This window comes from Musa acuminata, chromosome BXJ2-7 (genome assembly GCF_036884655.1).
Source record: "Musa acuminata AAA Group cultivar baxijiao chromosome BXJ2-7, Cavendish_Baxijiao_AAA, whole genome shotgun sequence".
Taxonomy (NCBI): domain Eukaryota; kingdom Viridiplantae; phylum Streptophyta; class Magnoliopsida; order Zingiberales; family Musaceae; genus Musa; species Musa acuminata.
Window position 1 is genome coordinate 32,320,667 of NC_088344.1, and position 24,594 is coordinate 32,345,260.

The 24,594-nt window shown below is 36.0% G+C and overlaps 2 protein-coding genes across 3 annotated transcripts; both read right to left on the reverse strand.

Moving 5' to 3' along the window:
- Positions 1-150: 150 nt before the first annotated feature.
- On the reverse strand, positions 151-19,620 carry LOC103992340 (uncharacterized). 2 transcript variants are annotated; one of them, XM_009411984.3, is made up of 14 exons: positions 19,416-19,620; positions 19,159-19,310; positions 18,917-19,078; positions 16,764-16,894; positions 10,374-10,467; positions 9,983-10,275; positions 8,390-8,514; positions 7,172-7,215; positions 5,115-5,246; positions 4,385-4,462; positions 1,823-1,905; positions 1,557-1,679; positions 548-608; positions 151-477 (listed from the first exon to the last, which is right to left on the reverse strand). In XM_009411984.3, exons 1-14 carry the CDS (start codon positions 19,552-19,554, stop codon positions 310-312), a joined length of 1,785 nt encoding a protein of 594 aa, XP_009410259.2. In that variant the 5' UTR covers positions 19,555-19,620; the 3' UTR covers positions 151-309. The 2 variants fall into 2 exon arrangements, with proteins under 2 accessions (XP_009410259.2, XP_009410260.2); XM_009411985.3 differs by lacking the exon at positions 10,374-10,467 and having other exon boundaries at positions 16,730-16,894.
- Positions 19,621-21,696: 2,076 nt separating this feature from the next.
- LOC135617614 (metalloendoproteinase 2-MMP-like) lies at positions 21,697-23,056 on the reverse strand. The gene has a single exon (XM_065118019.1). It carries the CDS (start codon positions 22,903-22,905, stop codon positions 21,820-21,822), a length of 1,086 nt encoding a protein of 361 aa, XP_064974091.1. The 5' UTR covers positions 22,906-23,056; the 3' UTR covers positions 21,697-21,819.
- Between the last annotated feature and the right edge of the window lie 1,538 nt (positions 23,057-24,594).

Below are 24,594 nucleotides of genomic sequence, written 5' to 3' on the forward strand. Positions count from 1 at the left end.
CTATACTTGTTAGACATAGCAACAGTCCATTAGAGGATGATGTTGCAGCAACCCATTGGGTAGGTACTCTCTTGCTACACCAGAAAAGCTCCATGAAGTCCCTTTTCCATTGATTGAAAAGTCGAACCTGAAGTCGCCAAGACCTCCCAATAAATAAAAAAGCATACCTTATGAAAGATACCTCCCAATGATTGTAAGATGAAAGATAAAAAAATATGATTCAGTTCATTTTTATGAAAGCTAAACATGTATTGACACTCTTCAGGGAAAATCTTGCTCACACTTCATCAACTTATAAATCACAACTTCTCATGCTAGTGCGAAGGGCTTCCATCCAAAGCTAGAGCTATTACTCCCTCCTCCTATTGTGGTCGCTAACACAGCTTCACGCCGCTGCTCGGCAGACCGAATATACTCCTCGATAGGAGGAAGTTTCCCACTCCCTTCAGCATCTTTTGGTGCTTGGCCTCTTATCCGCTGCCACAAACATTAATTTACACCAAGTATTGAACGACAGCAAAGACAAGTATCCTGATTAGAGATGTACCTTTGATGCCCAATGCCGTTCTGCTTGTTGACAGACATCCCTGATATCTCTTCCAGACATCCTACCCATTAAAAGGGAAACATAAAGCTTAGCTGAATAAGATTAACATTATATTGGAGGTTATAAGCAAAAGGAACACCCAGAAGAGGACAAATGTTGATCTTATTAAGAACAATTGAAGAGTGCATTTCATAAGCATGTTTGAGAATCAAAGACTTCTTGAGTTCTCACTCAGATCAAGGTTTTCACTCCTCTTCTTGTACAATTTGCAGGAGGGGGAGAGCTGTAAACTTCAAAACAATTCATCAACTCTGATAGGCTTGACCAAACCAATTCTCTCAATCTAGCTAGATCTAAGCTCGATTCAAGTGGAATGAGCCAGTGAACAGATGAGTTGGACCAAGTGAGAACCTGAGCTGCCCAAATCCTGACTTTGGGCACCTGCCCAGACGACACCTGGTCTAGGTTCATTGAGAGGTGCTCAGTGCTTGCCTTGCCTCACTCGAATGCCTAGGAAAGCCCGACACCTCTTGACAACACTGCATAAATCCAGTGATCCTACTACAAGAGTGTGTAGGTATGGGACTAGATCTATCACAAAGAGATGTCCACCTGTATTGACCTAGTTCACCAGATTTATGCCACAGTTCTCTTTAGTCCAAGGTGTCGTACTCTTTATAAGATGTTTGCATACAGTTATCCATCAGAAAAATAAGTACCACCTATACAATGTACAAATTAGTACAACAATACATGTATTAATAAAAAGAGAAAGTAGTAGTAAGAATACATTTAAAATTTCATATAGAGAATAAAATATAGGTATATATCCATGATCCATAATGAATGATGTTGATCCTTAATGGTGGGGTTATCAATCATCACAAGATCCTGATAGATGATCATAGTAAAGCAGAGGTCAAAATTCATTTTGACAATCCTAATAGATGATCATAGTAAGATATTGAGTTTAAAAAATTTTTTAAAAAAAGTTATTTTTTCACATTACCCTTCGGTAGCCGAGGCTAACAAAACTAGCTCAGTCTTCAGTAGATGCTTTGCATACTGAGCACCTATCTCTTCACGAGTTTTTTGATCGGGTAGGGAAAACGAAATCAATGAATCAAAGCGGCTGAAAGAAAAGATGGCAAATTAAGAATCAGAACTCATCATACTGTTAATTACTATTTTAATCAAACTTCTACCAAGAAAAAAATTCAGAAAGATTAAAAATATAACTTAACTAAAAATACAAAAATTTCCAAATTCTATTACCTAATGAGAGCAGGATCAAGGTCTTGTTTTCTATTTGTTGCAGCTATAACTACTACTTGCTTTTCCTGCTCAAAACCATCAATCTGAAAAATAATAATAATAATATGCATCAACTGCTTTAATAACATGGACATACAGCTGCAGAATAGTAGTATGATAACTAAATAATTTTTAAATAAAGTTTAAAAACCAAATTTCCAAATTGGCCACTGGGACCAAAAGACATTTAAACAGTGATAATCTTTAACCAGAATTATCATGACCATTGTTGCTTGTTTGGAACAAAAAACTGACAAGATTTCTTACATGAGTATTGTAATGGCACTACTGACCAAGATTTCTTTCATAACTTTTACACCATTGCATTGATACTTCATTTTCTATATTTTTTCCCATCAGTCACTAAGTAATTATGTCTTAAAGAGAATTCAACAGTGGTAGAAATTGTCCAAACATACAATACCACATCCAACTAATAGTATCAAATGGCATTAACAGAATTAACAGATGTAGACACACCAGTGAAAATTTTCAACCAGGGATCTACGCTCAAGGACAACAAGAAATCAAGGTATCTGTATTTTCAATCAACCATAAGTAATCCAAGACCTCACAGAACTGATTGTTAGATAATTACTTCTACCGAGGAGAAGCAGTCCAGTATCTAAGATCACATCCATATCCCCTACAATCAAAGAGTTTGTTTCCATGAAAGTTGTGGAAAAAAGGTACAAAAACCAAGCCAGGATAAGCAGAAATCAGAATTTGAACACTCCACCACCATTAAACAAGTGTATGCACATGACCATCTATGTAAATATACATATTTGAGTTTCTAATTCAGCAAGGAGACAAATGAAGACGGGCAAGTACACATACATATTAATCAAGCAGTCTCTAGATCACTATACAGACATATTTATTGAATTCATGCTAATCTGTTTAGTAAACTTGTTTTAACCCAAAAAAGAGAGACTAAAGATAAAAAGTAAGAAATTATAGTAAAAGAGATAACAACAAGTGAAGATCTTCCATAAATCAAGAATGAAAAGAACAGTAGAATCTCCATGAGAGTCAAAAGTAATATTTAGGTATCTTTACAAAGAAACTTGAATTCAAGCAACTTCATAAAAAGACATGTCACTCACAAAATCTTTCGCCAGCATAAGATGGAAGGGAAACCAAAATTACTAATCGACATAGCTAGATGCTTAGGTATACTCTTCAAGAAAAACCACATGGCCAAACAAAGCTGTAACAAGAAAAGTTAGTACATGAACTAATAGCAACAAAGGTACACCAATCATCTGCAAATTCCTAGAGGGTCCCACTGACTAAAGTCATGGGCCCTATCATAGTATTACTTCTCCATTGTATCTCATAGACAAGAAACAGTAGGTGAAGAAGAGGGCAGAAGCTGGTGCTGCAAAGGTTTCATTTCAATCTTACATTGCTTGGGAACAAGCCTTACAAATTGTTGCTTAATAGGCTGCTTTTTGTTTGGTGAAAAGGTCAATTAAAACTGTTCACAGCAAGCAGGAGCACACTTTGCCAGACGTACATTGAAAAGGTACAGGTATGCATAATGGCAAGAGACTAAAATACTTAAAGAAAATGTTTATGAAAAAATATAAAATGAAATATCTGAAATCATGCTGATATGCAAAATGAAATAAATTCTTATTTTATATTTTAATGAAAAGAATTAAGTGCCTCTGATCTAGCATACAGTGTCAACTGGTATGGTAGGAAGGCAACCAATTAACATGCTAGAGTTGAGATCAACACAAAAAAAATAAATATAATAATCCTGTGACAATCGATCTATCAACATTGGGACGCAAACCAAAGTTGTTGATGATGCATGATTTTCATGATTAAAAATCTGGTGTGCATGGTATCTCATCTACCACTGTACGATTTTGCCACACAGCAAGTACAATGTACCATTGAGAGACAGAAAAAGAACTTGCACTACATAACTATGAAGATGAAATTTCTCACTAATGTCCCCTTGTATAACTACGTCATATGAACTATGAATCATCATAACTAGATCAACACAATCTAATCCAAGGTCCAGCAGTTTTCCAACTTAATCAGCTAGACATCATTACTGATCACCAGCATGGCATGCACTTGTTTAACTGATGTCACTTATTGGTGGGCATAATAATGGTTCATTTGGAAAAAAAAAAAAATTTTTCTGACCAAGCATCAAATTTAGCTGATGAAGCTTGTTAACCATTACAGAAAACAAAAGAAATTAATTATTTTTCAGGACATATACGAGCATCAAATTTTTAAGGACACCTAATACTACATTTCTCATATTTTTATATACTTCAACCATGTGTCTATTTACACAAATTATTCTACTAGAATAGCATTTTTGATTTATTCATCCTAGTCAGAACTACAATTAAACATGGATAATGATTATCAATGCTGGTTAATAGAAAGCAATCAACACAAAGACAACGAAAAGGGGCTAAAAAAGAAGCTCCTGCCTGGCTCTTCTGAATGACAAAGCAAATGGTAAATCAATACACAAAAACCAACCTGACGCAATATCACTGACAAAATCCTACGGGTAGCTTCGTGCATCTCACTATCTCGAGCAACAGCAAAAGAATCAACCTACATGAACAGGAGTATACTGTTAAATTAAGATGTCCAACAACATACACTGCAACCCTGCATGTCTAATCACCTGCATGCTATTTCATAACTGAATGGCCTTTTTCCTCAATGCAATTTTATAATAAGTTGTGCACCCAGCATGTCTAATCCCAGTGGAATTATTAATTGCAATGCTATATTCATTTGTATCCTATATCCATTGAATTTTAATTTTAGCCACAGAAAATTAAAGATACACAAACATCCCACTAGAATTTGATAAATGTCATAGACACTCTTTCAAGAAGTACTTGAAAATTCTTTTGTGCATCAACGAAAAAAATCTATGTAAGAAATCTTAACATACATATATAGCCAAAAATAAATCATACTTTTTAATTTTTGAATGGGTAATTGGGTATCATATGCAATGCTTACTTCTAATGGGGTAAATCTGAAAATATAACTACTTGTAGGTGTAACTACGAGATTCTCTTTTTGCTATCTGAAGTTAGACACTATGACTATACAATTTACTACGAAGAAGTATTTTCTACTTTCTGAAAAGTATCCAGTAACATCATACTCATTTGAAGGATGAAGACAAAATGCTGGCATTTTAAGTAACTTATAAACTAGGATTCAATGTGAAAGAAATGAAGATATGTACCTCATCAAGAAAGATTATTGCTCCACTTGGAAGTTCATTAGCAAGAGAAAACACATTCCCTAATAAACGCTCACTTTCACCATAGTATTTTGACATTATAACTTCTAGCGGCACATATAGCAAGGGAACGCCCTGCAAAAGCAACAAAAAACAATCAGAAATCAAAAGAGTAGGAATCACAAATAGATGGCTTGAATAATGCAGATTTATAGCTCTTCAACATATATTTAACAATTTTGTCTAAATTACAGAAATATTACACAGAAACCAATTTGGTTATACTCAGCAATTTCTCTCGGTTACATAACTATGAAGTAGACTGTGTTTTGCTTGTTTGCAACCGAGATGAAAATAACACCCCAATCTGGATTACATATTGTTAGTCTTCATTCAGATCCTTTTCAAGTACATAATCCCAGAAATTTGTTCTTTTGCTGAAAGGCAACATCCATCGATAAAGTAACCAGAATGTTTTAGATGATTGAAGGTCTATAACTAATCATAAAAATCCTAAGATATCTCCAGATTAACATTTCCAATGTTGGCTACGACAAAAAGGGTCAACAGAGATCATTGTACTAATATGGATTTTTTATGATTCAAACTTCAAGATTAAGGTATGTGCACTTACCTACATGAAGAATAATCATTTTCCCTCCATATATATTACTTCTGAGCTTACATACATATTATACTTGAATAAAACCAATGAGAGAGATCTTTCTACTATTAACTAAGCTACTAAATTATTATACTTTCTGTGCACCCTCTTGCCTCAAATCACTAACTAAAATCAGGGTACATTTCTTGGAGAATCATAGGGTTATAGCCAACCATATAATTCTGAGAACGAACATCTCAATGACTAGAAACTTCTAATGGAGGCGGTTTAAAGTACAAATTAGACATCCTAGACATAGAGGTCTTTGAGTTGTCACCAAAAAAAAACCCAAAAAAGCTCTAAAATAGCCATCTTGGAATTGTCAAAAAAAGAAGACAAAGGTCATGTCCTCATTGTTTGATTGACTGATCTATTTCTGCTAGCTGGACCATTCAAGGAAGTTATCATCTTAATAGGATAAACCTACAGGGCCAGAAAATCATAAAATTCAAGCAGTAAACTGAAATGGAACAAAGGGAATAACTATAAACAAAACAGAGGCACCATAGAAAAGGACATTTATAGAAGAAATTGTAGCATATGGTCGGCGTAAGCAAGTCATTATTTCAACTTCAAATATTCACATAACATCAGTTTTTTAAAATCGAATGCTTTTTAACTCGGGATTTGATGCTTTTATCAATCACCATTCTTTGAGGGAAGAAAACCTCCAAGAGAGAATAGAACAGAGAAATACAGAAGTGAAGAATGATAAAGAGTAAATTAAAAAAAAGAATGATGAAGAGTAAAACTATGAACTCATAAAGAATCTTTATCCCATAACTGGATTTTCTTTTTCTCAAATAAGACTTCAAAATTTTCAGAATACAAGACACTAGTCTACAACCATATTCAGCTTTTGTATACTAGCTTGACTAAAAATCAACATAAAGAGGGCTTCCAAACTCATCTCTCAAAACAATAAAAATACAAATATATTCCTAACTCGAATAGGACCAGTACTCTCCTTAGGCAGGAGTGAGTTGGGAGCTAATACATCTTGACTAAGATCAATTATCTCCTGGCTTAGTTTAGATGTTGGGGCCATGCTGTGAGCCAAATTAAGACCAAGGCCCTAAACTTTTGAAACATTCTATTCTAGGATAATGAAGAAGTCTCTTCGTTGCTAATTAAATTAGAAAGTCAAAACACAACACTAGGTAAGGAATTAAACATCTTATGTTATAAACTTTGGGGGTCAGTTAAAACTCATTCGAAATCCTTTTAATGCCGACAGAATCCAATTTAGGGTTTTTACATTAAAAAAATGTTTATGCAGAAACCAATATGTTAAGAAGTCAAAAAGATCACCATTAACAAGAAATACAAAATGAATATTGAATGGGCAATACTCTGGAAAAAGAGCAGATGGCTAAAACAGAAATAGATGGCATACTGCTTGTTGAGCGATTACTCGAGCAGAAGAAGTTTTCCCAGTTCCTGGTATTCAAAATAATATACCAAACATATTGTTAGAATAGTGATAAATGGACAACTCACCAAGTGTTAGAAACAATAATCAGAGGTATATTTGAAATATCCTTTTTTGAGTGCGAAAGAATGTGTTCATGATGGATCTACACCAGTTACAATATATTACATATATTGCATGTCACCAATAGTCATCAGATAAAATAAAAGGATGAAAAGACCAAAGTGTACGTGGTTTTCCAATAAATAGTTAAATACCATAAAGAAATGAATAATGTAACATAAAGCTATGGGCAATAAGAAGAATATAAAATTTAAATCATAAGATAACTTCTCCATGAAATAAACAAATCGATCTCAAACATATAAATTGTCATCAACCCTTATACATAGTCTTCTCTTAGCATGAGTGTAGTGGCTATTTGAGCTTCACACATCCTCCGCATTACACATAAGAAAGAAGCAAATGAAGCAAGAAGACAGTAAAGATGCAGAGGAGTACCTAAAAGGAGGCAAGCATCACACAGCAAGTGATAGGCAGCAAACGACAATGGTCAGACAAACGCATACAGGGATAGTTAGGTGAGACCTAAAACATTTAGGGGTTTGTAAAGTTCAAACTAAATATTTCTTTAATCAAATCAGAACGAACCACCCAAAACGGATCAGGTCTGTGTAACGATACAAATCTGGCCCGATAAACACCGATCAGCATAGACCAATCAATACGAAATTGTGTTCCCTACTCATGACACATCTATGTTGGTTGATATAATCAATACGCACACGAAATCGTGTACAGAATAAGTAACACAAACTTTTCATTACACATTAAAACCAATTCCTGATAGGCTGATACTTCCATGTTCTTGATACAATCAATATGCAATACATATAATTAAGCATACTCAAATTCCACAACAGCAAAGACTTTGATCCTTTACATGATTAACACTTATGCAGAACTTGCTCCCAACTCAAAAAAGATCAATGCTTTAAAAAAAATTGCAGGATCATTATGATGGAAATTGAGAGTCAAATACAATATACTTACATGTATCCATAAATATGAAGCCAATCAATTCAAAAAGAATTCAACCAGATATCGACTCATGGTCACCATTAACATGAATTATGTAAGTGGATTGTGTAACACACATATACGATGGATCTAGCAATTAACCTGGTGGGCCTTCAAAAAGCACAGCTCTTGGGCGATTTGTTTCAAATTTACAACGGGTTCCACGAGCAATTTCATCATATATTTCAGGGCTTTGCAATGCCAACAGTATAGTATCCTCTATTTCCCTACAAAGTCCAATCATATTCATATTGAGATACATCTAACATGTCTGTTAAGAACATTGCCAAGATAATGAGAAACCTATATCACAATTATTCACATACTTACTATAAATTACTTTTGCCTCTAAATTGCAGGTGATAGAAAACTGCTCTAAAATGATACTTAATAGCAACTAGTAACAGTTTTATGGATTTATATAATAAATCACTAAACTGCCAAACAAGGTAAGATAAACAAGGCTTTTAATTTCAAATGTTTCACTAAAAGTTCTTATTGTACTGCCCAGATTAGGAAATGTGATAATAGTAGAGGCATCAAAACTAGGGACAAGAGGAACAAACTAGGGACAAGAGGGGGCAAAGTGCAACCTGAAGGTAGGGGAAGGATGCCTAAGAGTCACCAATGAAGCAACCGATCACTAAAGATTGCCATGAGAGATGGACAGAAGAGCCTAGACCAGGCCCACATCACAGAGAAAATGTTATTCTATTTTCCTTTTTTTGGTAAAGTTGTCATGTGTATGTTATTGACTGATATTTGTCGATATGAGAGTTCTGTTTGTCAGATATTATTGGCTGTGGATCTATGATATTATTGACAGATATTTGCCAGACAGAAACAACTCAGTTTTTAAAACTTTCATGGATGAGAAGGCGCCACATAAATCACCTGAGTTAACAGCCTTACATCTTTCAAATTTTTAAAGGCCTCTGACTGTGAACCAACAAATCTTAAAGAACACAAAAGCCACCAAAATACTAGCTCGTCTTTGTATGTTGGGTCAAGAAGGCCTGGCCTAAAGCCAGTTACCAGATTATTCAACAAGAAGGACACTGGGTCAAGATGAACAAAGATCTATGTCCAACAAAAACATCATCTATAAGACAATTGTAAATTAGAGTATACAAACAATAATTTTCAAATTTGAATCAGATAAACACTGAGGCAATACCAAGAGGAATATTTACATTCATGATAACTTCACAATGCAAATGCACAGCTTTAAAACATCCTGAGAACAAAAGAGATGGAATCTCCTAAGGGTAGTTGATAAAAATATCCAAAATAGGTTTAAAACAAGTGAACTCAAGATGAATAGTATGTATGTTGGAACTAACAATCAAAACTACTTGCTACGGACCAAAATAAAACAGCAAATATTATGTTTAGACTATAGCCAGGTAAAAATTCAGAAAAATGGAATAGGAACTCATTATTTCTAATCAGGCCAGGATCACCAATAAGATCACATAACTTCAACCATCTGAATTATTTTAAATCACATAATTTGTTATAGCTCATAGTTGATTATTTTAAATCCCTGCCCTGGGACAGCCAGGGAAAGTACCATAGCAAGAGAAGTTGGATTATGTATCTTGCAAGATAAGTAACATTGGCAAATGAATTCCTAGTTAAAGATTAAACTGCCATTTGAGATAAACCCCTATATGTAATTCATAGTACACTTACCGTTTTTGCTCATCATATCCTGCAATGTTTTCCCAGGATATTGTACCATCCCAGGGAAAGCTAGAAGTCTCATCAAGTCCATATACTCTCACACCCATGCCCTCTAGAGCAGACACTGATTTTTCAACGGAAGCCAGCTGTTTGGCATCATAATTATCATTTCTCTTGAATACCTTTGGGTTCCTCCCTGATGATTTTTTAATATTACTCCTCTCGCCAGCTAACTTTAATGCACTAACCACAGCTTCAAGCTCTTTGAAACTGTAGCTGCCTTGTTTAATAAACTCGATCTCCTAATAAGCAAAAGTTAAACAGGAACTTCAGAGACAGAGTAATAATTATTACAGGCATGCAAACACATAAATAGAGGCCAAGATCAAAAGCTACTGACACAATATTCAGAATCTAGTAGAGTCTCGAATAACATGATGCAGAGATCACCCTCCTTTTCTGAAGAACTAAGAGTTATTTGCCACGCAGCTGCACTGCAATAGTAATTCTATAAAGAAAGCACTTGAGGTAACAAATGAGATTTAACAAAAGTTGTAGGCAACATGGTTCACCAGATGACCAAGCCACTATTCATATGATTATAAGAAAACAAAGAGTAGAAAGTATGAGAAGACCACCAATACTTGAATAATTTGGAAGTTAATAATAGGCTATAATATTTCCATGTATGCTAGAGAATAAATATAATAGAACAACAACAACAAAACCTTAAGTCTCAATTGTTTGAGATCGACTACATGGATCTTTTGTTATTATTGAGATCTTAAAAAATCATATGTTTAGTTAAATTTAGTGTATTTAAATCTTTATTTATAGTTCCTATTAAGGTCTTTTTAAGTCTTCCTCTATCTCTCCTCTTACCACTAAGATTAATTATTTTGATTCTTCTAACTACCGTATTCATAGATCTCCTAAGCACATGTTCATACCATCTTAAATCATTCTCTCTCATCTTATTCTCTATTAAAGTAAAACCTAGTTGTTCACGAATAAAAATATTCTTTTTTCTATCTTTCTTAGTAACTCCATGCATCCATTTCACATTCTCATCTTAGTAACGCAAACTTTTTATATATGTTGTTTTTTAACTATCCAACACTCAAACTATAAAACATTGTTGGCCTCGCAACTACCTTATAAAATTTTCTTTTAATCTCAAAAGTATCCGGTGATCAAACAAGACTTTTATCGCCCATCGTCATTTTAACTATCTTGTTTTTACTCGATAAACAATATCTTCATCAATCTTTTCATTTTGTTGAATCATTGATCCAAAATACCTGAAGTTTTTATTTAAAGGAATATCTTATCCATCCAATTTAACTGTAGTCTCCTATTCATTCTTAGTATTACTAAGATTGCATCTCATATATTCAATTTTAGTCCTACTTAATCTAAAACCTTTAGTTTTTAAAAATTGCTTTCATAACTCAATTTTATAATTAATTCCATTTAGACTCTCATCAACTAAGATAATATTATCAGCAAATAGCATACACCAGATACGTCTATCTTGTAAATGACCAATAAGCTCATCCATTATCAATGAGGAAAGGTAGAGACTTAAAGTGGATTCTTGATATAAGCCTAACACTAGTAGTTACTTTATTATACATATCCTTAATAACATTAATAAAATTAGTATATGTACCTTTCTTTTTTAAAATCTAACATAATAAATCTCTAAGAACTTTATCATAGGATTTCTCTAGTCAATAAAAACCATATGCAAATGCAAATCTTTATTTTTCTCTTTATACCTTTTCATTAATTATCTTAATAAATAAATAGCTTCCATGGTTGATCTTCTAGGCATAAAACTAAATTGATTTTTAGATATATTTGTTTCAATTCATATCCAACTCTCAATTACCCTTTTCCAAAGTTTCATAGTATGGCTCATGATTTTCATTCATTTATAATTAGAACAATTTTGAATGACACCCTTATTCTTGTAAATTGGCACAAAAAAAATTTTCCGTTCATCAGGCATCTTTCTAAGTCTCATAATTTTGTTAAATAAGCCAATTAACCAATCTATTCTAATGCCTCTTAAACTTTTTCAAGCTTCAATAAGTATACCATCAAGTCCCACGCTCTTAACTATTTTCATCTTTTTAAAGACTTTTTTACTTCACTAGCTCTAATTGTACAAACAAAACTATAATTATTAAATCTACAATTATTATTTATCATTAAAGTTAAGTCCTACATGGAACGTTCATCAAATAATTTATAAAAATATATTGCTATCTTTTCTTAATTTCATTATCATTAATAAGTATTCTTTGATTTTCACCTTTAATGCATCTAATATTACCTAAATCCTTATATTTTTTTCCTAGCTTTAGCAATTCAATATGTATCATTTTAACCATCTTTAGTACCTAATTTATTATGAAAATCATCATAAGCTTTATTATTTTGTCATACTAACTGCTTTTTAGTCTCTTTTTAGGCTATATATATCTTTTAAATTTCTCCTCAATTTTACAATTTTGTTAATCTTTAAAACATGATCTTTTAGTAACAAATTCTTTTTAAACTTCCTTCCACCATCACAACTCTCTCTTAAAGCAACACCTCTACCTTTAGTCTCATTAAGGTTCTTTGTCAAGCTTCTAATCTTATTAATCATCATAGTCTAAGACTCTAAATACTATTAATATTATCCCCATACAAGTTCAAAGTCACCTCCCTTTTCATCCTATTCTTAAAAATCTTAACTATATCATTTTTAAAATTTCACCATCTAGTCCTAATAAATTTTTTTAGTATCTTTTTATTCTTTCACTTTCTATAACAAATATCTAATACGATCAACCTATATTGATTCATCAAACTTTCATTAGGTATAATTTTACATTTCTTACATATAATTTTATTTACCTTTCTAATGAGAAAAAAAAAGATTAACTACAGTTGAGACCACTCTTATAAGTACCCAAACGTTTATCCCTCTTCTTAAAGTGAGTAGTACAATTATAAGATCATACGAAATTGCAAAATCCAAAATCATACCATTATCTTCATTTCTCTCCCCATAATAAAAACCCCCATGCGGTTGTTTATATTCACCATATGTTTTCCCTATATGAACATGCAAAACTCCTTCAATTAAAGTTTTTCGATTATAGGTTATTCCTTGAATGATATCATCTAAGCTTTTCAAATATTCTCTTTTGGTAACCCATTTTGAGGAGCATAAACACTAATGACATTCAAAACATATTGTCCTTTGACCAATTTTAAAACTATAATTTTATCTCCAAATCATTGTACATATATAACATTGTTCTTAGGATCCTTATCAACAATAATTCTATATCATTTCTGTGTTTAACTTTTCAATTTTAAATTAAGTACTATCAATCTCTTTGGTTTTTTTTTTCCCTACCCACTTAGTTTTTTTATAAAAAAATAATATTTATTTTTTTAAATATAATTAATTACTAAAATATAATATTTACCAAAGTTATGGCCCTTGAACGCTGTTAGGGATGTGTTAGGATATTTAACAATTAAGATAAGGAACATAACAAAATAAAGCATGATGATTCAATAGAACTAACTAAAATGTTATTTTTTTATCACTAGTAAGCATTATAATGAAACTAAAAAACTGAGGAAGCATTTTTAAGAGTGAGAATCAACCAAATATTGGAAAACTATTTCTGCAACCAACAGATGATGTAAATTCAGATATGACTATAAAGTGGATACTAAATTCATAAGCTATATTTGTTTGAAATATATATGGACATGTATTAGATTCAGACACACATAAGTTCAAATTTAAATCAACTTCAAGTTCAAATTTAAATATTACAAGCATCAAATTCATTACCGATCATATTTCACAGAAACTGCTAGTTCCAATATGATGGTGCCAATTTAGAACATAACATATAGAATATATTATGGTTTATGTAGTTATATATTTGAATAATATACAAGTAAACTTAAAGGCTGTTAGGGAGTCACTAGAGTGCTAAACTTATGGCCCACATCTAAACGCATATGGCTTGTAATTTACCCAAATTTGGGCGCTTGTAGTCAGTTTCATCTTTGACTATTTAATCATTGATAGAAAACCAAAGTTCAAGCAGTTTTAAAATTCAAGTCCACGATGACGCCTTTACGTCATTAACAACATACTCCAAAATTGGCCCTTTGGGAATCCAATTGGATATCTTTTATAGAGGTTTATACCATGGACCGTCATATCACCCAACACATTAGGAAAGAGGCAATACATACCAGTTCAAGAGTTAGCCTAGACGCGAACCAACCCAAAATGGAAGAAACATAACGTGTATTCCTCATATATCAACCGATACTGTTGAAATTTAACAATCAGATTAACACGACCCTCCAATGGTCAGATTGACCAATGGGATTGTTTGTCTTATGAAAGCACCTACATCCCCACCCCCATCCCCACCCCTCTTCCATGCACTCCAACTCACTCTCATCCTTGCTTTCTTTCTCATTCTTATTAAACTTGTTTAATCTCTAATTGACAATTAGTGAACATAAACCTCTTGATTTGGATAAAAGAGGGACTTGAACCCAAAGTCTGCAATTTGTCTCCTAATGAAATTTAGCTTTATCATGTCATGTTATTAGCATAAAGAATATTGGTAACTCAAGATTGATTACTGACTAATGATTAACTAAGACTCGATTACGAAGAAATAGCTTTAGATTGACCATGTATTTACATGATATACAAGCTTATTGGATAAAGTCTTATTAATGCATGTTTAAGTACCAAATTTAATTTCAAGACCAATAAATTGAATTAGCATAAAAAACCTAAACTATGGTTTTTTTTTCCAAATTTTGATGTATTTTTCAGCCCTTTTTGGATTTATCCATATAAAAGTATATGGACATACGGTACATCGATACTGATACCAACCGATAAATATCAATTTGACACAAGCCAACATGCCTGGTCATCACAGCACCACAAACCATGATTTGTACTTTGTATAAGCTCTAAGGTGTCCAACTCTTGATGCTTTACTTGGTTAACAACCTTAAGAACTCGCTATCTAATCCAGTGTTCTTCCTTTACTCATTCAATTAGAAATATTATATGCCTAACTGGTAATGACTGATAAAAGATTTAGATAGCTTGTATCTAAGAGTAGATTTGTCCAATTAGATATATATCATGGTACCAAGTACCAACTACCAAGAACCATAAGAGGCGGAGGAGGTGGTGGTGGGGAGGAAGAAAAGAAGAAGAGAAGAGAAGCTTAAGAGGTGCAGCATAAGGACATTACTTAACAACCCAGGTTAAATGGTGTTCCTCGCTTTTCAGTTCAGCCTAGCCTTATATATTATATAATATATATATAGTACTTTAAGTAGACAATACATACATGATCACTTGTATGAAACAATGTGAAAGTGTTTCTTAGTTGCTGGAGTCAATAATGCAGAGGTATGTGGTCCAAGATTCCGGGTCAAGACATACATTGATACAGAAGTTGCTGGGGTAATTAATTCATACATGAAGATCCCGTTCCTCTAATGCTTTTACTTGGTGAAATAGTATTTGGGCCAAGCAGGTGCATAAGCATGGTGACTAGGCAAGCATGTGTATCTAACATATGATCAACATGGACAAAAAAGCAGACCAAAAATACCAAGCTATGATAGGTCACGGCAAAAGAAACAAGATGCAAGTCCAATCAGTCTCCGGCCACCATTATAATAGTCTACTTAAAAGAGGTTAGCCTATGGATTTTTTAAAAAGGCATTGCTCGTATAGTTCTATCCAAGGTTCGCAATACCATACCGTACCGGTGTTTCGACCTGGGCTCGGTACCGGTACGGTACGGTATATCGAGCGGTACACCCAAGTGTACCGAGCGGTATACTCAGGTGTGCCGAGTATTGTAGCTCTGCTACATTGCTATAGTGCACTCGGACCGGTAACAGGCGGTCCGCGTACCGACAACCTGTCGGACCGATACATACCGCCCGTACCGGATGGTACAGTTCGGTACTGCAGACCATGGTTCTATCTCTCAAGCCCACAAACTATTCACTGAGGGTTTAACCTTAGGCAATCAAACTTTGCCCTCAAGTAGGTGAATTAGTGGATAATTGGTGGCCTCAAAAGAACTATCTGAAGAGAAGATGTAAGATGTGTTTTGGCCAAAATACATCATTTGTGCATCTTATTCTATTTCTACTCCTCTCCCTCATTACTAATACTCCACTCATTGTCTTCAAATTTGTGTACTATTAACTTAATTGTTCATTTACTGCACACATGAAGGCCAACCTTGTGTGTTGTTGTTTGTTATAATATCTTTGAGTTTTAATTAAACAGGCATTCATTGATTAGTTTAAAATTTTTAATACAACAAAATTCATATCCCTTCTTGAGTAACATAGATCCTAAGACTTCATGATCATAGCGTCATGTCACCTTCTGTCTATGACATAAATGTTGTTAAATGACTGCCATTATGGACTTTGCAATTAAATACGTTTTTCATGTCTAGGACATTTCTGAACCTAAATTCAATTAAAATGCTTAAAAAATTTATCCTTTTTCTGCTAAGAAACTAAGTGTTCAGATTTCTGAACTAACATGTACAAGTATATAATGTACATAGGAAACCCTTTCTTGCATGTAGATTATATACAACTTTTGAAAATATATTCTTCAAAACCAACAGGGAAGAACTGGAATATTAAAATGAAGCTCACAATATAAGAAACTCTGATTATTGCTTCAGCAAACCTGTCCCAAGCTCGTAATAACATTTCTGAGCCACCACCATAGTGCTCAGCCGTTTCACCAAGGTGCTTTACAATATTTACAATTAGGTGTGATATCTCACATGCAGGAGGAACTATGAACTTGATTGTAACCTACAATATTTGGTGTGAACATTTTTTAGATTTTTGAGAGTGATGTCAAAAACAGCAAAATTGTAATTCAAATTTACTTACAAAAATACATTCTATGAAATTACAAAATTATGAAGGTGATTGACATGAAACAAATGGATAATCAAGAGCAAGTATATAATTATAAACAACACAACAGAGATGGAGAAGACAAATACAAGTTGCCAAAGATACAATAGCATCCAAAGAAGGTGGTGACCAACCATGATGATCATTAGCACAAGTGCGAGAGAAAAGAGAGTAGAAACAACTATTTTATAGCTGAAGCATAGAGTTTGTTTATCAAGTAAGATGGAACTCAAAGTGCACATTTAGATCAGCTATTCCAATCATGTCTAGAGTTTAGTTTTCCCCTTCTTATAGGCTTGACGAGGCAGGGTATAGCGAGCAAGTGGGATCAGTTTTATGCTAGATAGCACTGTTTAGAGGTTCATCTCCTTTTTAAGTTCTTAAGATCAACTTATTATGCTCCACTTGGCTGGCAGGCAGAGCTCTTATTGAGAAGTCTAAAGAACAATGTCGACCAACTGGATCAGTTAGCTGATATCTACTCTAAAAACAAATTTTACTTAGCAGTTGAAAAATTCTTAAAAAGGATATAATAGGCCCATGACTTCCTCAAATGAGTGACCCATGAAAGGCCGTACATCATCAATCATATGAATGACATATTTCTTTCTTAAGTTGAAGGTGTAAGAGTCTACGTGTGACTTGTCTTTACAATTCGTGAAAAGAACATTATGGCTGAGTTTATGCTGTATGATGATTGACTAAATGGTAGTATGTTTCTTATTTTTCTTTATGCAACAGCATGGAACTCTGTTGTTACTCTCTCACACTTGTTCTATCTCCGTTCTCTTCTGTAACAACTTGACAAAAATGACTTCTGCTGTTTCTCTCTGATGCAGTGAATTAGTTGATGATTATCTTAAGGACATGAGGCAAGCCCAACAAATATTTTTTTTTTCTTTGCAGCAAAATCATATTGTTTTTCAATTTAAACCCTTTTATTTTATTCCTAATAGCCAATTGGTCTATAGCAAAGCTGCATGAACTCAACTTGGCTATATATTGAATAAAAATTTACCTCACTGGTAACATTAGCCCATACATTTTTTAGATCAGTTATGCATTTATAATTCTAGACACAAAAGAGAGATTCCAGTGCTGGCTTCAGCCAAACAATTAAAGGTCTTTTATGACCCAGCATTGATAGGTTGACTCTTATTTAAGCTTTATGATCCATTTAAAATTAGAATGACAATTTTTCTAATGACAAGAAGCTTTAATGCATGTTTTTGAGATTTTACATGACAAAATTTAAAGTAACTTAAGTTCTTGAAGCTTATAGAAAAGATGATAATGCAATTGAACCCAGAAAATTCAGATAATTAGGATAATTGGAGACAAAATAAATACATTTTACTAGAACAATAAAGCAACAAAAAAAGGAAAAATTAATAATGTGCAATTTATTCAGTCCCTATAGTCATTCTCAACAATCTACTTGTCCTTCTCTATTTCCTATTTACTTAGCCCCATATAAGTATAAACTTTAATAGTAAAGTCAATCTTCAGTAGGTGGTATAAATTTGAATGGTGAAGTCAATGTTCAGTAGGTCCATAATAAATGACATCCAGCAAATACTGGTTCTTGATTAGTGGCATGACAGGATAATACAATTCATCATTTCCAGCCAATCTGTGCGATCAGAACTCCTTTTAGTGGCATTCGGAACAACGAGCATAGCAAAAGTACAGATTTTCAGGAAAGAATCGCATAGGTCAAAGAAGACAATAAAAGAAGCAACAACAACAATGCAAAAATCAAATTAACAAATGAGAAGTCTCGTGGCTACAAACGCCAAAGCTAAGCATAGAAAGGGCAAACCCAGTGAACGAGAATGTACAGGGTGTGGGGGAGAGTCAGATTTGCAGCAACTCCTCCAACCAAAGCAAAGGATAAAAGCATCAAATACGAACCTTATTGCCCTTTGCAGAAACGGTAAAGGCCGGGTATGATCCACGCTGCATTCCTTTGGTTCGCAGCAACTCCTCCAACCGCTGCTTTACTTGACGAACGATTTTATCCGCCCCACCAGAACCGGACCAGGAATCCTCCACGGCGTGGGTATTGTAATCCTCCTAACACCGAACCATGGCATCAAGAAACACGCTCGAAACCAAGAAGAGGACCTCGCAAATGTCAAGAAAGACGCACAGACCTCACTGGCGTCCGCGTAAGATATTTGCACCGCCCCGGCACCGAACGCGCCCATCAAGAACATGGCCGGCAGAAAAGAAGACTGGTAGAGCGGCCGTTCGGACGACGACTGGAATCGAATTCTTGAAAGGGTTCGGTGATCGAACCGCGGCCCTGCGTTGCCAGATAAAAGCAAACAAAAACAAAATCAAGAAACGACCACAGGGCAGGTTGATGAACCCTAGGGAAAGGGAGTGAGCGAGAGGGAGAGGTGCGCACTCGAAGGATCAACGGCGGCAGCATCGAAGAAGCGGGAGGAGGAGGAAGAAGAGGAGGTGCCTGGTGGCTTCGCGAGCCGTGAAATCCTCGTCGCCGCTCTTGAGATCATGGCGGCCGCCGCTCTCACTCCCCCCCGCATGGTTTCTTGGCGAGCGCGAGAGAGGTGTCTTCGCCGCGCTGCTTTCGGTTGGAAAATGGCGTGACCGACTCCGACTGACCCCCTCGACCAAGAAACGCATAAATAAATAGCAGACCGACATATTCGTCGCCGAATCGTTATAATATTATAACGGACGTTGTAAACTACGCCGTATTTTGCGGGTTAATAAAGGAATTTTGAAGCGATAATAGATACGAAATTTAATCTGTACTGATTTCATATCCATTAACTATTCAAATTAGCATATTTGTGATGAAACGAAATAATCTTATCGTTTGTCGACGGTGATGCCGGTGGTCTAGACGGAAGAGGAATCGACGGAGTGGATATAGGTCATGACGATCGAACTATTATAAAATTGATCTCGACGAAGAAGAATCGATGAAGTAGACGTAGATCACGAACATCGAACCATTATAAAATTGAACAAATTAATATTCAAATTATCAAATTTTCTTTTTTACTTTACAAACATAATTAAAGAGTATAGAAATTATACTATGGATTTGGGATGATATGAGCTAACTAAAATCAAGCAATAATAATAATTATAGATATTCTCAATATCTATATTTATTGAGAATATCTATAATTACTACCTCAAAATATACAAATATTTTGAAAAGAATAAATGTAAATATAGCAAATATTTACTATATTTAGATAAATAATTTGCAATCAATCAAATAAATCGATCGTGCGGTATAAGATAATTAAGATTTGATTTTTTATAAATATTTTATATTTTTAAGTTTTAGTGAGAAGAGTGTAAAATGTGAAAAATTATAAATTTTTAAGTTTTATAAGATAATTAATTTTTAATATTCTTCGAGATTTTTAGAGAGGGTAAGAGAAAATTATAAATTATCGGAGGTTTATGTGATAAGATATATAAGGAAATTATACTTTAAAATTAATTAAATTATATTAATTTATTTTTTTAATTAAAAATATGAATATTAAAATATTAATCAAAATTTCCATGAAATCTCACACAAAGAATTTGATTTAAAAAATCAAATCATATTAATCTTATAATAGCTTTATAGTATATTATTGAAGGTTCAATCGTATGTAATTTCGAATGATACTGTCCGATACGAACGATATGTATCAGTCTGACGGTATATCAGTACGTGGACCGTCCACTACCGGACGGACCGTGCTACAATGCTATAGTGGTATAATATAGCAGTTCTACAATACTATGGTAAGAGAAAATAGTTCGGTAAACCTTGATGTATCGTTCGATACATCTCGATGTATCGCTCAATACGTTGGTAACGTATCGAGTCAACCTCGAAACACCGATACAGTACAGTATTACATAACTTTCAATATATAATATTTCTTTTGGTTTTAGCCGAGTAAACATTGATGTACCGCTCAATACGTTAGTACCGTATCGAGCCACCTCGAAACACCAGTATCAATCTATAATATTTCTTTTGGTTTTAGAGGTCTTGTTTCTTCCCCAGCAACTACTGACCCAAGAACACAGCAGAAGGTAAGTAGACCAACTGATAGAGATTCCTCGCTGTACTCGCCATCGATCCACCGCAAGCTACGAACAGTAGCCTTCTTCAAGCTGCTGCTGCTGCTGCTGTTCTGCGAGACCGCGAGCAAGAGAGGGTCGACGAATAAGGAGCAGACAGAGCACTCTTTTGAGTTCAGCTTGGACAGGTCAACTGATGGCTACACGGAGATCGACAACTGTAGAAACTTCTAATCTTTGTTCGAGAGCTGTAGTAAATCTTCACCGATCGATGGAACATAAAACTGAGGTCATTCCTTCCTTCCGCCACACAACTCAAAAGGGCGATGTAGAAGCCGACACGGAATCAGCTACGTTTCAACGGGGTTTTGAGGTGTCGCCGGTCTTCACCTCTAGATTGCATGACTTGTTGTCCTTTGCTTGTTCTGACCGATCTCCTTCTGCATTCGGAACATAGACTACGAAAGCCATCGTTTTCTCTGTAAATAACTTGTCGACGAAGCTAATCTTTGACCACGGCATTCATCACAATTATTATTATTATTTCTTTTTCTTCCGGATTTTTGCTCTGAACCCTATCGATTTGTTGCATGTCGATAAATGTGTTCATTGTATAAGCACAAGCGGAGGAAATCTGTGTGTGTCAATGACGATAATGTATGACTATACAAGACAAACAAAACAATACAGTATCAATGACAATGAATCAGTGGCTAAGAAAACAAAAACAGAAAACAAAAAACAGCTGACTAAAACACCAAGAAGGCAACTGCTACAACGGCCAACGCGGATCCGAGTTCCCGCCGCCACGCGGACCGCGCCATCGAGCCCAAGCCGCCGCCGTTGATCTCGGGACTGCTGCTCCCCGTCGACGACGGCGCCACGCCGGTGAAGTTCGGATTGCTCCCGTACAGATTCTGTATGCCCTCGACGTCGTCGCTGGCCAGGTCGACTTTTTTGGTGCGCGTCTTGATCGTGGGGTACATGATCGCCTCCGCCACCGAGGAGTGGCCGAGCCCCAGGAGGTGGCCGATCTCGTGCACCGCTACCGACTCCAGGTCCACGGCGACGTCCGAGTCCGCCTGCGTCACGTCCCCGTCGGCCACCCACGTCTCCGCCGCGTCCAGGTGGAACCGCCCGTCCGTGGGCGAGAACGCGTGCGCCAGCGTTCCCAGCACCCCGTCGAACGGCTCGCCGTCGCCGTGAGAGCCGTTGTAGAACCCGATGGTTATGTCCGCGTCCGACGAGGAGTCGGTCTCGGTGAACGTCAGCGTCGTGGCGGCGGACCACCGGCCGAAGGCGCGGGCGAAGACCGTCTTCAGCACCGATAGGTCGATGGAGACGGCGGAGGTGGCGGTGATGGCGTACTTGAGCTCGGTTTTGTCGCTGGGCCAGGTGGGGGTGCCGGGGAAGTAAGCGTAGAGGTTGCGGCCGCGAACAAAGGAAGAGTTCATGGTGGAGGTGCCGTTGATGATGTCGGGCATGCCGCACCGCGGCACGATGAGCTGTTCGACCGTGGCGTCGTCAAGCTCGCCGGTGACGTTGAGGCCGAAGTTCCGCTGGTACGTCTTGATCGCCGCCTCCAGGTTGTCGTCGAAGGAGTTGGTGAAGTTGGGGGCGGCCGGGAGGTAGCCGAATTGGTTGAGGTACTCCTTGAGGTCGGCGAGGCCGGGCCTGTGCTCCCCGAAACGGCAGCCGGAGAGGTTCCTGAAGGGGATCCATGGGTTCTCAGTGGGCACCGGAGGGAAGTCAAAGGGAAAGGCAGACACCGAAGACGAGAAGAAGGCAGCCGCGGCCGCGACAAGGAAGAGGAGGGAGATGTGGGACTTGCTCATGGTTCTGTGACTTGGAAGGAGGAAGAGGGAATGGTCGAAGGGGGTAGCGATTGGTTCCTCTAATATATGTCAGAATTACCAGGCCATGAAGTTGGTAGGTGTTGAAAGGAAGAGATCATGTCAAAGATGGACCGCAGACTTGGCCAGGAGCTTGTCGTCTCCAGAGATCCTGTGCTCATTTGGATGCATGATATGGAAAACTTGGGAAGACTACGGTCAAGAAAATTGTATTATTCATTAATCATACATATATATATATAGTATATAAATCACTGTTTCTTAGAAGATGCATGAGAAGTCTGACGATGGATGACAATCCTGCTGATGAAATCAACCTTGTAGCTATCTCTCCAGAGTTTTCAGATATGAAGCTCTCAACCTGCACAAGTAAACTTCTAATTACATCATCAGATTACTTAGTTAGCATTTTTGCTTACCTGCTCTGTGATTTGAGCTGATGAAACAAGTCATTTATTCTAAAAGAACAACATTTTGCAGGGTTTGACCACCCTGCAGGATGTGAACAACATTTATTCTAATTAATGTGTATGTTGAGTGTCCAAGTTTGATTATTCTGGAAGAAGGGTTCATCCTAAAAGCTTATAATCATGTAGCGTGTGGGACTCCTCTGGCTTTGCAAAGCCACAATTAGCACATTGTTATTCTTTAATTCTGTCCAAAGTGGAAGTTGACGGTCTCTTTTACCAGAAGCATGTCGCAAGAACTCATGTCACTCCCATGGCATTAGGCATGTGGGCAAATATGCCTATAAAGATTAGGAGGAGATATTACTATATGTAAAGCTTCCAGTTTACATAATATTAAGTTCAATTTCCATGCAGCATCTATGTAGCAAGAGAACAAACATCGATCTTCCTGTGTGTGATCTTGAAATGGTGTTATTCTTGTGGCCACAGCTTGTCTTCTTCCTGATGTGATATGATCTGATACATTGGAGTGATACCTTCTTCCTAATCACTTTTTCTTGGGAACCTAATTCCTAGCAGATCAATATATGTGCATATATATTGTATATTTGTAATCAATGCAACAACTATATTTGAATAGCCCAAAAGCAGAGGAACCAAAATTGACTGCATCATTCCTGAATCTCCCAGTTCAGTCTGATTCAATCTATCATACATAAATTAGCAGCAGGATGTTGTAGATCATCAAAAGGAAAAACAAACCCATGGTTGACTGGTTGGGCCTTGATGATGTAGGTGATGTGTGATAGATAGATCATACTGAGTCGATCACCTCTACCGAGTTCCTGGTCAACTTAGGATTCTTCAGCAGTTTGAAGTGAACATGGCAATCAAGCTTTTGCATACTGCCTTAAAAAAGGGGCTTAAAGGTTCCACTTGGAATGAAACATCTCCTGTGTGTGCCTGATAGCAAGTAATGCCCTCATCTTACAAGTAATGCCCTTCCAATTCCAAGAATTATTCATTTCGTGGGAGAAATGGGTTTTCCATGTCCCACTTCAACTGTAAGAAGTTTCCATTCTTATCTGTCTACTTGTATGATTAGACCAGATAACCACCAGGGGAGAAGATTGGATTGTTTGAGCTGATGTTGACTTGGTTGGCCACAAAAGAAACAGAGAAAAAGTGGTGAAATGGTCTGCACTCTTCTCAGGATAGAATAGAACAGAAGTCAATTTAGCATATGGAGGCAGGCAGGTAT

Excerpts from the sequence above, each read along its gene's own strand:
- LOC135617614 (XM_065118019.1), bottom strand. The coding sequence starts at position 22,905 with ATGAGCAAGTCCCACATCTCCCTCCTCTTCCTTGTCGCGGCCGCGGCT.
- LOC103992340 (XM_009411984.3), bottom strand. The coding sequence starts at position 19,554 with ATGCGGGGGGGAGTGAGAGCGGCGGCCGCCATGATCTCAAGAGCGGCG. Across the intron at positions 19,311-19,415 it reads TGCCGCCGTTGATCCTTCGA|GGCCGCGGTTCGATCACCGA; the intron begins GTGCGCACCTCT and ends CTGGCAACGCAG. Across the intron at positions 5,247-7,171 it reads GAGTAATCGCTCAACAAGCA|GGCGTTCCCTTGCTATATGT; the intron begins GTATGCCATCTA and ends TTGCTTTTGCAG.